A 14,054-nucleotide genomic window follows, 5' to 3' on the forward strand; every position below is an offset into this window, starting at 1 on the left:
AGATTTTGGCCAATGATTTTTATATGCCCTGAATATAAAGAAATACCTCTTTTACCAAATAGGTTCAGATAAGATATGTGGCCACCTTAAATGTATGAAATTTTAGGAATACAGAAGAAATAATCAAATGTCTATGTATAATATTTAGTTTAATAATTTAGATTTGTTAAAATAATAAAATATATATGTTAATATAAAGAAAAATTAGAGACGATAGACTTGTAGAAATCATTATTGCTTTTTGTTTCCACATGTTATCTGAAATTCAGCAAGAAAAAAAATTACTTTATGACCTTGTCACTGGAAATTCTGCCCTAGGCCACAATTCAATAGTACAATTCAAATAACATTAGGACAATTAATTTTCCATTCACCCTATAGAGACCTATTCATGATTTCTACAACATAACCACTGAATATATTGCTTTTTCCTTTTCTTTTCTTTTTTTGCATGGGCAGGTACCAGGAATTGAACCTGGATCTCCGGCATGGCAAGCAAGAATTCTGCCACTGAGCCACCATCACACCACCCCAAAGGCACTGCTTTTTAAAGTGAAATGTCAAAACCTGTTTCCAGCAATATCCATACTTACAATGGTGAGGCCATATGTCAGGAACATCAATGCACCTTTGCTAAGTTTTTTGGTCCCTCCTTTAATGTGTTCTATCAAGGGGCTTATAAAAGCTTTCAAAACCAGCACTGTTGAGATAACAATGTCTATCCCAAATAAAAGTCATGTTCAAAATACAGTAACTATAAGCATCTCATAATTATGACTGTATAATGATTCAAATATAAGATAAGTCCCTTTTTGCAGGGAAAATTTGGGGGCAAAAATTTCATTTTATACACAGGTATTTATGGTATGTTTAATCAAATCCAAAGTCAACTTGCTCTTGGGAAAGGAAGAGGTCAGCAGTCTTGCATATTTGGTGTTAATTTTATCAACACCTAAAAATTCAACAAAAGGAACTATTATAGTTGAGTAAATCATAATCAAAATGACAAACATACCCAAGTCCACGAGAATAGCATGCTGCTGTGCAGTGAGCTGCTTTAAGAGTTCTTTATATGATGTGTCAGGAGGTTGCTGTTTATTAGGCAATCTGTGTCTTAGACGATACTGTAAAGCTAGAAACTGCCAAATTTCTCCTCTTCGACTCTTGGGAACTCCTACAGTCAAAGAGATAAATAAACAAGATGTTGAATTCTGGAATTAAGTCACTAACTCACAGTTGATTAAGTAAGTGAAGCTTGACAATAACCAGCTGTACTGTACTACATAACACCCTAAAATCACACAGTATGACATACTGACATCATCATAAATTCATAAGTTTAATCTTGTAGCTGCTGACATCTTTCCAAAGAAAACCTTCGGAAGACAACCATAATGATAAAAGTTATATTAACAACAACAGCAGCCAGCTTTTATTGAGCACCTAAGATATTTACTGAGCGCTCCTAGATATAAAGCCTTGTACATGTGCTTAGTTATTAACCCTATGAGGAAAGCAATTACTCTTATCCCCACTCTATAGATGGCAAAGTCAGGGCACAAACAGATTAAATAACTAGAAAGTGGCAATCTATGATTATAACTCAGGAGTCTAGTTTCAGAGGACAAATCCCTCAATTTCAAAACATATTATGGCCTATTTTCACCTTTTATTTTGGTTTGAAGTACTAACTAGTACTAGTCTTTCTAGTATAATTTCTAAATATTGGTAATCAATAACTAACTTTTAAAAAGAGAATTAAATAACATTCTTCTATGGTCACAAAAGAATAAAGTAATAAAAATGGTAGATAAAATATTACAGTACAGCTAAAATGCTACAGAACATCATTCAGCTTTTGAAAATAAAATACTTAGCATATGTAATGAAACCTTAACTCTATCATGCTTGAAAACCAAAAGATAAGCAGCTCAAAGTATGCTAAAAATAAAATTTTATGCCAAGAGACAATATCAAGCACTGGAAAGAATGGAATTCATTTCACGCAATTTTATTTCACTCACTAAATACTTTCAGTTCAGATAGCCTGGATCTGTAATAGGTTCCTGAACTTCAACTAGTTAAGGGAAGTTTTAATAGCAATTATTTCTGTATAGCAACTGTAATGCCACAGTACACATAAAATAAAAATATTATTGTCCAAAAGGTAAAACTTGACTTCTCTGACATTATTTATAGGGCCCTCCACAATAAGGGTTCAAACTACCGTTTCCAGCCTCATTCACCAATGTTCCCTACCATACTCCAGAAACTTAGGGTTATTTTCACATCTCCAGGTACTTGCTCCTACTGTTTCCTTTATAAAATCCCAAGCCTCCCCCACTTGATTGTGCAGGGTATTTATTTCCATTTATCATGTATGGTTGAAATCAAATGTCACCTCTTCCAATAAAGCTCTCCATAACATCTACAGAAGGAGTAATCACTCCCTCTTCCCATACTATTTGATTCATGCTGCAGCGTTACTATATCGATACACTCTATAAGGTACACTCCATAATGTATAGATGCTAAGCTTCTTAGAGTAGTGAGCATATTTTTCTATATGATGAAGTCTTAGATTAATACCTCACTTCTTCATAATTTGTTGAGTGAATGAATTATATTTTATCAAATTACCATTTAAAGAGTAATTTTCATTAGCCCATTAAACTCACCATTACTAACATGAATGGGCTGCTTTATTATCTATCCAATGCCAATTACATAAACAACTAATTCACTTCCGTTAAACAAACATTTCCTGAGTATACAGTAACTGGTGGTGTATAAAGCAAGGCACTGGAGATATATCATCACTGAGGGATGAAGAAAGCAGTTTCCATTCTCAGGAATATTAGACTTGTTCATCCATTCATTCATTCAGTTAATAATCTGTGCAAAGTACTGTCTTTGCTGTTAGGTGTGCAATGGTAAAGGAAGAAAACATTAAATACAATGAACATAAATACAATGAAAACACATTGCCAATTGTGGTACTGATAAAGAGAAAGAATCAAGAGAAGGAGTATATAGCGAAACTAATTTAGTCTAGGGTGGGGGTCATTCTGAAGAAATGATACTTGAGCTGAGATCTGAGGAACAATAGAGTTATTCCGGCTAGGGGTGCACAGCACCTGTTTCAGGAAGGGAATATGTGAAGGCCCTGGGAGAGATGAAGGACAGGGGAGAGAAAAGAGGAGTGAAAGAGGGACTGGAAAGAAAGAGGGTAGAAATAGGGAGAAGGTGGAGAGGTAAGGAAAAAGGAGGGTAGGGGGCTTGAAGCATGTAAGGAATGGCCGGGGACATACTGAGACCCAAAGTAGTTCAGTGTCTCTGGAGCACAAAAGACCAGTAAGGAGAAGCAGAAGGCGAGATCAGAGGGGTGGAGGAAGGAGAGATTGTGGAGAGCCCTGAGCAGAGTGCTAAGAAATTTAGACTGTGTTCTGGAAAGGGAAGGTGAACTGCCCTAAAACATCTTTTCAAGTCACACCACAGAATGTGATGTGCATCTCACATACATTCTATTAACCACTGTTCTGTCCCTTGAATAATGCAGTAAAGGAAAACTTTAGGATTTCCAAATCTTCAAGGAAAATTTAAGATTTCCAAATCTTCAAGGAAAAACGATATGTTAGGTTTGTCAATGCAGTATCTTACAAAATTAATCAGTACTTAATTATGCAACAATTCTACACATTTTCACAGGTTTTTAAGACAAGATTCATTATCATATTTCTTTGGATATTTTGGAAATTCTGCTTTATGCCCTGTTTATTCAAGCCAATGAGATCCTATTCTAATATATTTAATTTGGCTCACAGAAATGCTGTTATTAATATTTTTAAATAAATAATCAATTAAATTTAATAAATAAATAATTAAGTAAAACAAATAATATTGCATTAATATATGAAAAATAATATTCATATATTAGTTTTCATTTTAAGTTTAAGATGTTTGACTATCAAGCATTTTAAATAGTATAGTAGTAACGAGACAAAAAGTGCAATATAAGGCTAAATAAAAGCAATTTCTCCAAACTAAATGAGTGAATGAGTGGATGGAAAGAAACCTGATTAATTAACTAGAATATAAATCTGTGTGTGTGTGTGTATATATACATATACACATACATATATGCATATGCACATGCATATAAATATATACCTATATGTACATAAATACCTCTGATCAAATTTGGAAATGAGCCTAGTGTGTAACTGAATAATTTTTATGGAAGTTGTCAAAGATTTGTACCAATCCAGCATTCTTTTCTTGGCCAACAACAATGCATGGCTGAAAATGGCTGGGTGAAGTAGGCAAGAAGTATAGGAAAGTTACCTGTTAATCCCTCAGGGAAGATATCTCTACCAGCACCATTCCCTTACCAACTGACTCACTAACCAGTTTACTTTATACAGGCAAAGCACAGAGATAAAATTATTTCTGAGCTGTATGAGTCAAAAAGCTGTGAAGCCTTTCTCAAAAACTAACAAACAGAAAACATTAGGATGAGCCAGAATACCTTCTTTAAGTGAAGTATAAACATCTTCCATATCACATCTAATTTTGGTTCTGCAGTTTAACAACTTCTTATCCCAGGTTATTAAGACCTCCTTCTGACATACACCAACTTCTTCATAGTCCAACTTAACTTTTCTGGACTGGAGTTCATCTCTGCTTGCTGCAAAAGTTAAGAGAATTTATGTAAGACCCACGTGTTTTTAAAACATAGTATTTAAAAACACTTTATTGTATTTGGAGAACCATACCAAATGTCTTTTAGGAGTCAACTACTGACTCCTAAAAAGCCAACTACTGACTTTCTCAAAAGAACATTTCTTAGAAAAAAGCATTGCGGATTCATGAAAGATTCTCAAACTCAAGGCATCTGAGAAAATATCAGGAAGAAATTCCTGAGATTTTACTCTGTGTCTTACATATGGGAAATCTGAAGAAGCAAACTATGTATTCTATGCTATAAATTTCAGTTTTTTGAAAATGTGATAGCTAGCCTCAGAAGTATATTCTAGACACCATTAAGGTGTTAATATTTCATAGGACATATGAAAAGGCCATGAGGCCAACCACAGTTTCAACAAGAACCTGATACTTTTCTAACTACTCTCAGAGTTATCAACACTGCCCTTTACAACCTAGGTATGTAGTCCTATGTTCAATCTTAAAGAGAAAACCTCATTTTACTGACATTGAGACTATTTCCATTTTTAAAATAATATAAAATCCTTTCATTTGATATCCTAAAATAGAGGCCCAAATCTCATTAAAAGAAATGCCTATAAGCAACCACTACCCTGACTTACTCAATCTCAAATAATTAATTTTAAATGGGGAGAAAGAAGGACAAACGTGAGTTTATTTATTCACTTTCATTGGGATTACATTGGAAATATTTACTTTCCACAGTAGGACTCGGGGTAATCTGTATTTGTTCAAGCTCACAGTAACCAACCACCTTACCTTCTGTAAAACAAATTTTGTCACGCATCCATAAGTCCTCGACAGCACAAAAACAGCAGAAGAGACTGTTACTCTTTACTCACTGTGTCTGAAACCATTTCCAAACAATTAAAATATCATATAATAGTCTATCAGTTAAGCAGGGAAGAAGATCCCACGCATAATCAAAAGGTCAACTGCATTACAAAAATACTCCTCCAGGATGCCACAAGATGGCTTTCTAACACAGCTTAAGCTTTCAGTCTCAATATATGCTTTCTATTTCTCTACAATAACTACACAATTTTAGGAAAAGAGCTGATTTATCAAAGTTAATAATAAATGTAATCCTATATCGAGTATTATTAATGATTTCCTTCATGACAGACAAAGCATATTATCTCAGATTTCTTTTCTCTCCAACCTCCTCTAGACCATTAATCACCCCCAAAAATAAGCATCTGTTATGGGCCAGTCTCAGGCCCTGAGGCTACAATGTGAGGAAGCACAGTTAACACCAGGTGAAGTAGGCAACAATAAAGAGCCATCAAGAAATTATTTATCCATTGGCTAGACTTTTAATGGGTGAGACTAATTTTTGTCTTTATTATAGAAGTACAGAAACAAAGAGCCGAAAAATGTTCTGAGAATATATTCTAAGAATGTATTCTTATTCTGTCTAATTATATAGCATAACTGAACTCACAATATGCATGCAGTCACTTGTATTAAACCATTCCATTTCCTTATATTGGCATACATAGTTGAGAAATATTGTGACATACTGGGAAAAGCCCAGTGAAAAAACCTGAGTTTTACTGCTTGTTCTACCAATATATTACTGTTTGACCTCTCCAAGTGAGTCACTAACTCAGCTCTAGACTAAAGGATTACATTTCAAATAGTCTTTAATTCAAAAGCTATCTTTTGATATTTAATATAAGATTCTAATTATACATACCCCAACTGTTAAAGAAATATGATTTCATGCTTTAAAATTTTTTAAAGAATCATAACTACCTTTTTTCCATCCTCTTTTCTGTTTGTGAGTTATTTTAAGACATAACCAATTGCTTAAAAGTCTGAATACAATTCCTTTCCAAATCTATGAAATTTCAAATGAGCATATCCTATATCACACAGAACTTTTAAAAGCAAAGCCAACAACAATTATTTACTGCACAGGTAACTTTAAAGGCAAGAAGATACATTTATTTCCTAGGGATATTTAAAGGCATATGTACTTCCATTCTATTAAGAAGATAGTAATAAAAAATAAATGTGCCTTTGCACAGTCAATATATAATAAATATTGCTAAAATAAAAACTGAATCGAATGTAATAGGTGTAGTAAGAGGAATCTTAAGCTAGATGATAAATAAACACAGGAAGGTGGACATATGTACCAAAAAAGCTTTCTTGAAGACCTCACAATAAAAGAAAGTGAGAGGAAAACCTAAATTGTACATTTGTCATTAACTATAAAGATGAAAGGACCTGCTCAACCTAAGTTTTTCACTTTACAGATGTTAAAAACATTCCATTTTAGGTTAGGCAATTTGCCCAAGATATTGTGTTGCTACACTCTCTCGAGATTGGTATGGTTTTGGCATCTCCTTGTTCTATTAGTAACAGGGTAAATAAAATCATTCTTTCAAAGTCTGAAAAAACACATTCTAAAGCATTTGGTATTCAGAAACTTAGTAAGATACCAAGAATAGCACAATAGCTATTATAAATCATCCTATTATGAATGACAACTTACAAACAAGTAACAAAAAACAGGAACCTTGATTTAATAATAGATATTTGCATTGGCTCTATCAAAGAATTTATTGGAAATAGGTATATTTCCCCTACTGTAGCCTTAATGAACCTAAAAACTGAGAATCATGTTAAAAAAGATGACATGCTTTTCAAATTTAAGGTATTTTTTAAAAGTAATGAACAATGATAACACATTTTGAGTCCTATCAAATATATTGTTTTCACACTATCTACATTCTATATTATCCATGTATACTCTAAGGGCTTCGGATGCTTTAAATCTATAAAACAAAACTGCAAATATGTTGAGCTGACCTTTGCCATGTTTTAACCACTTCACAAAATGGAAACAAACAGGTATAATCAAACAGTTAAATATTCTAGCCAAAGAATATATACAGTCTGAGAGCAAATGTGAGTGTATGTGTGTGTGTGTGTGTGTGTGTGTGTGTCAGTGTGGGTACAGGTATTACGTTAAACCTACACCCTTAAATCCTAGCATCGTACCATTTAGCTCTGTATGAATTGCTAACCTTCAAGTTTCTGGTTTTCTTTTTCCATTCGAAGCAACAAGATTTGTTGGTGTATGGCTTTTCTCCACAAACTCCTCAGTTTTTCTGATTTTTTTCTTTCTTCAATCCTTTCTGGGTCATCATCACCGGATAAGAATATAACAAGTGGTTCCTCCTCCATGGTTGGAGCAAGAGGGGACAGTGGCAACAGCTCATTCCTGTCAAGTCCATCTGCACAGAAGAAAACAGTGAGAGGCATTCCTTAATCGTAACCCGGACTACAGAATTTTTCTCTAGAACTGACGCTCTCTCATCCCACAGCCCACATTTAAAGGTCTTCATAAAGCCCTTTACTAGTAACTGTTAGTTTCTGGAACCAATGATTTAAGCAAATGCACTGAACGGAATTCCCCTTCCAGATTTCCCTCTCACAGTGAAATGGAAGCACGTGTCATTTCACCACTTCTTCTTTCAGGACAAAGAGACCTGTAAAATAGGTGTTTCAAAATGAACTGATCTTTCCCCAGTGTCCAACACTTCTGCAATTTATCTATCTATCTATATATTCTATGGCTGTGCAAAAATGAAAAGACTAAGTGGGTAGGTATTATTCACATCCTAAGGTCTAAATCTACCACCAGAACCCATTGGGAGCAAAGCAGCCGAGGAAGGCCCAGCATGCTTGGTTCAGGTTGGCACCACATCTTCCCTCTACTCCTGAAAAACTCAAACCACTGACCTGGTGCTCACTCTCTCCTCCATGCCAGGCCAGCCTTTGCACTGCTGCCAATTAAGTTCCTATTAACAGACATGACCGTATCTCTTAAAACATCCCAAAGAACAAAATCCAAACTACTGGGAATGGCATGTAAATTCTATCTTTGGCCTCAGTTCTCAACCTCCTATCCTAGGCTCTGATGATGCAGAATTTCTCATAATTCTATGACCTGCAAGGTTCTTTCAGATGACTCGAGTGCTTTGCTATTTCCTCTTTGCAAAACACCCTTCTTCCAGCCCTGAGTTTAAACAACTAAAGTGATCTGTGAGACTTTCTCTGACCTCCTTGGCAGAGTGAATTTTACCTTTGGGAATGCAAGCTAACTTTGGTTTTTTCTTTATTAATTTACTTCTGGCCTTATCCTTAAGATTTACTTTCTTAAGTTTTCTTACATTTTTTTAAACTATACTCTATGGTTCCTTTTCTAGTTTCTTGAGTTAAATACTTAGTACATTTCATTTCTGACATTCTTGCTTTAGATGAAAGCATTCAAGGCCATGGACTGCATTTAGAAAATGCTACTCAATTTGATATGTAGGACCCTGATTATCATATTTTCTTCCTTCAAATTTTTCATTTTGTTTTTTGTTTGTTTTGTTTGTTCTATTTGTTTTCTTTCAAGTTTTTAGGAGTATCATTTTCTATTTCCAAACACACTAAATTTTTAGCTGTCCTCTAACTCTTGATTGATTTCTTTCTTTCTTTTCTGGGGGCACTGTGGTCAGAGAAGATAGTATAAATGATCATGATTGTCAGGAATTTATTAAAAAATATTTCTGGTTGAGCATTAAGGCAACTTTTGTGAATATGTTATGTATGCTAAAAATGAATTAATATTCTCAATAGAGGGCAGCATTCTGCATAAATATTAGATTAAGCTTCTTGTGTTGCTCAAATATTATCTGTATTTAATTTCTCTATATTTAATTTTCTGAAAAGAATATTTTTTAATCTCCCACTAGAGCTATTTATTTATTTATTCCCCAAATTCTGTTGTTATATTTTCTAGTTCTCAAAGCTACTGAATTATGTATGCACTCATAACTGTTATAACTTTGGGCCTATTGTTACATTTATTTTTCCCTCTTTTGATGTTTTTACTTTTATTTCTAGTGGGTCTAATATTCAAAGAGAGTTGCTCCTGCTCTCCCTTGGTTTATATTTGCCTAGTATATCATTATCCATTCCTTTACTGCTCAGAATTTCTATGTCAGTTTAAATGTGACTCTCGTAAAATAAATGTTGCTTTTCTAATGAAAAAAAGATCTCTGACTTCTTTTCTATCATTATCATAGTTCCCTATGCATTGTGGAGCAGACCAAAATTGGCTTCAGAAATTCATTCATTCATTCATTTATTCATTCCCGCAACAATATTTACTGGTTGTGTTCTGTGTTCTGATAGTATCTGAGAAGTTAACCGGTATATCAGTTACTGAAGATGAAATTATTTCTCCACTATAACCATTTAAATTGCTTTATATACCAAGAATTTGCGTCCCACTCCATAATTTATGCTACACATAGGGATTAATTCTTTAGCGAGTATGGCACAGACCTTGCTGCTGCATAGCTGAGGGGGACTTGTTCATGGGAGAAGCAACCCTGAGGAAAATGCGCTGCCGCCAGGAGATCCTGCGAGGAGTGACAGGGGTTCCTCCAGCGTTTAGGGACTCATTGCTGCAGGTCGATGAGGTTCTTTTCCTACCCTCTCCATCACTGTAGAAAGAAAATTAATATACAACTTATAAAAGAACTGTATCACATCATACTTGACAAAAAAATGGTAGCGGAAGCCATTCAAAGGATCTGCCATGAGCTAGCATGAGCGGTGAGCAGCACGGAGCAGTGCGGCCCCAGGCGCCTCCCCTCTGCCCAGGTAGCCCCATCCTGGGCCACAGGCCCTCAGACAAGCTCACCTGTTTCTACTCATTCCATAGGAGGCAGCCATTCTGAGTTCTAATCTGACTGAGGAGGGCAAGGAGCTTAAGCACTGAACTTCTGCACTGCTAAAGAACTAAAGGTAGTATTATTCTAATCAATATAAATATTCCAGAAAAGGATCATCAGTGAGCTCTTCTTATATATCTCTTATATGATATACTAATTGAAACAGCTTCCAATTTCCTGGGACTGTTAAGATCTGTCTCCAAATTAATAGCTACCAAGAGGTGGATTGTGGCAAAATGTAGCCTAAATAAAAGCAGAATGGTCAACCTTAGGGTTATTGTTAAGTGATATGTTTAGGAAAAAATGTGGTCAAATATGATCAACCAGGTCAAGTTAAAGCAGTACTTCCTAGAAACTGTAATATGCCATGGATACTGTAACTCTCTAAGGGGAATACTATACAGAAATCCCCTAATGTATTTGATCCAAGAATCACCTCCCCCATTTTTCTGGGGGGTGGGGTGTCATGCCTTTCTAGATTAGTGTTTTATGAAACTGACATGAGGAACTTCTGGTCTGTTCTAAGAATTTCATTTCATAAGAAAGACCACTCCTAAATTATGCTAAGCCTGTATACATTTAAGGTCATGACCTGAAGTTACTTTTGAGATACATTATGTTAGCAGCTGAAAGACAAAGCAATACTTATTGCTATTAGTGTTAGAAATATTTCACACTTTTAAGTTCCAAAGCCTCTGAGCTTTCTTAAGAGAATGATGATGATATCAGTATTTACAGGTGGTAAAACCAACAAACGAAGGTAAAGGACACAGAATGTTAAATACTTAAGCCAGGAAAGAAATTCAACTAAAAAAGTCCTAACCATTCTCAGATACTCAGGATAGAAAACAAGTGCTGAAGCACTCAACAGTAAGCAGAAAAAGACAGTAAATATCTGCCTGTCATGTTTTTATTTATTTTATGTATCCATCTCAGAGCGAGCAAGTAATCCAGTTATTTCTAATCTTGATCTGTATTTCTAAAAATATTAATTCTAGTTGAGCTAAATTAAGGTTAAAAAAAGACATAGCCCCAACACAGCAGTGTCACTAAGATACTTCAGAAAGTAGCTTATGCATATATCTCAATACAGTCAACCCCCTATTGTTATGTATACTGGATAAAACAATAAGAGCAAGTGATAATTTCCTATCAGAAACCATGGAGGCAAGAAGACCATAGGATAAAATAGTCAAAGTGCTGAAAGAAAACCATTGCTGATCTAGAATTTTATATTTGGTGAGCACAAAAGGAAAATAGCTAAGTGGGACGTCACCAAAATTAAAGCTTTTGTGCATCAAAGAGCTTCAGTATGAAAGTAAAAATAAAAACTACAACATGGAAGAAAATATTTGGATACCACATATCCAACGAGGGCTTAATATCCAGAATATATATAAAAAAATCCTAAACAACAAAACAGGCAAACAACCTAACTGAAAAATGGGCAAAAAGATACATGAACATTTCCCCAAAGAAGACAAATGACCAAAAAACCACATGAAAAGATGCCGAACATCATTAGCCGTTAATGCAAATCAAAACCACGCGACACCATTTCACAATGACTAGAATGACTACTACTTAAAAAACAGACATGTACAAGTGTTGAAGAGGATATGGAGAAATAAAAACACTCATTCACTGTTGGTGGGAATGTAAAATGGAGGAATTACTGTGAAAAACAGTTTATAGGTTCCTCAGAATAAGTATAGAATTACTATGTGATACAGCAATCCCACGTCTAAGCATATACCCAAAATATTGAAAGCAAGAACTATTAGAGATATTTATACACCAATGTTCATGGAGGCATTATTCACAATCGCCAATATATGAAAGCAAACCAACTGCTGATCAGCTGATGAATGGATAAATAAGCTGTTTATCTATCTATCTATCTATCTATCTATCTATCTACACAATGGGATATTATTCAGCCATAAAAAGGAATGAAGCACTGACACATGTGACAACATGGATGAACCCTGAAGACATCATGTTGAGTAAAACAAGCAGACACAAAAGGACAAATATTGTATGATTTCTCTGATACAAAATAATCAGAATAAGCAACATCACAGTCAGAATCTGGAGTATATGTTACCAGGGGCCAGGGTTGGGGAGAGGATGGGAAGCTAATGCTTGAGTTGTACAGAGTTTCTCTTTGGGATAATTATCAAGTTTCAGTAATGAATGGTGGTGATGGTAGCACAGCACTGTGAATGTATTTAACAGCACTGAATTATATATGTGAATGTGGTTAAAAGGGAACTTTTATGATGTATATAAGTTAGGGTAGTATATAGGAACTCTGAATTTTATGTATTTTATGCATGACTTTTCTGTAAACATACAACTTCTCCAAAAAATATTGTCTTGAGATATAACAAATTATCATTATGATACTTGAAAAAATAGCTTACACATATATCTCAATACAGTTAAACCCCCTTTCTGTTATGTATTCTGGACAAAATTCCTATTAATGTGTTCCTTGTTCAAAACTCTGTGTGAGACTGAATAAATATGTTCATATATATGTATATATATTTATTTTTATCCTTTTTAAACCACTTTTTATAGAAATTGCTATTTTAAGAAATTTTAGTATTTCACTTTTAGAACTGGTGATTCAAATGATCTATATATGGTAGTCAGACTGAAAAACACTCTTGAAGTATCTAATTTATAATTTAAAACTGAAAAGGGAATGAAGTACTTAAATAGAAGAACCTATTTCAGTGTCACATGAAGTAAATGTTTAATAAATGTTAGCTCACGTGAATTTCATAGCAGCTCTAACAAATACAAAAACTAGAGCAAACCAAACCAAAGGGTTTGAAAATCTTTAGGTTTTAATGCTGAAATCACCTTTTGGAAATCACCTTCCAATTCACTGATAAGGACATACCACTGTTTAGAAAGTACAAAATACAAAACTGAGTAGCATAAAACATGTCACTTTAATTACTGCCTACAAAATATAAACTTTGGGGGGATATGTAATAAAGCAGGTGCATGAAGGACCCTTATATTTGCTTATTACTGTATTATATATCTAAATAAACTGCCTAATAAAAAATTTTAATCCCATGTCTGGAATTTATAGACTGGCAATAAGTTAAAAGTTAGCAGACAAAATATAAGATAATAATATACTAAATGGGAGAACTTACATAAGAGATCCCTGACCATTTTCTTTTACAAAAAGAAAAAAGAAATATTGAAATCACTACCCTGTTTCATTTAATAAAAGAATATGTTTTCAGAAATCAAGTTCCAGACAAGGGTTTAATACTAGTCAGCACATGTATGCAACTTACAGCAATTTGCTTTTTGATGCACATTTAGTCAGCTATCGGATAGTCTTTAAGTGGTATTTCAAGGATCAAAGCCATTTGAAGCACTCTTGCAAATCAAATTCCTATATTCTCACTTGGAAACTATATGGGGTAAGGCAGAAAAGTTATTTAACTTTTATTACAATATCAGCTTTCCCTTCAACTTCTCTTTTAATTTAACTGAGCAGCTAGGCAAGCATAATGTCTACTTTTTTTTTTTTACTGAAAATGAAAACAAAAC

General features: G+C 34.2%; 1 protein-coding gene across 4 annotated transcripts in view; it reads right to left on the reverse strand.

Annotated features, from left to right (window-relative positions):
• The window catches only part of TBC1D4 (TBC1 domain family member 4), a 245,825-nt gene that overhangs the window by 15,615 nt on the left and 216,156 nt on the right, over positions 1–14,054 (reverse strand). For all 4 annotated transcript variants that reach the window (XM_077158430.1, XM_077158431.1, XM_077158432.1 and 1 more), the window contains 4 exons: positions 10,078–10,238; positions 7,764–7,973; positions 4,529–4,687; positions 1,016–1,174 (listed from right to left, as the gene is read on the reverse strand). In XM_077158430.1, the coding sequence (XP_077014545.1) occupies positions 1,016–1,174; positions 4,529–4,687; positions 7,764–7,973; positions 10,078–10,238 (689 nt within the window). The remainder of the gene's footprint in view (positions 1–1,015; positions 1,175–4,528; positions 4,688–7,763; positions 7,974–10,077; positions 10,239–14,054) is intronic.

This window comes from Tamandua tetradactyla, chromosome 4 (assembly GCF_023851605.1).
Source record: "Tamandua tetradactyla isolate mTamTet1 chromosome 4, mTamTet1.pri, whole genome shotgun sequence".
NCBI lineage: Eukaryota > Metazoa > Chordata > Mammalia > Pilosa > Myrmecophagidae > Tamandua > Tamandua tetradactyla.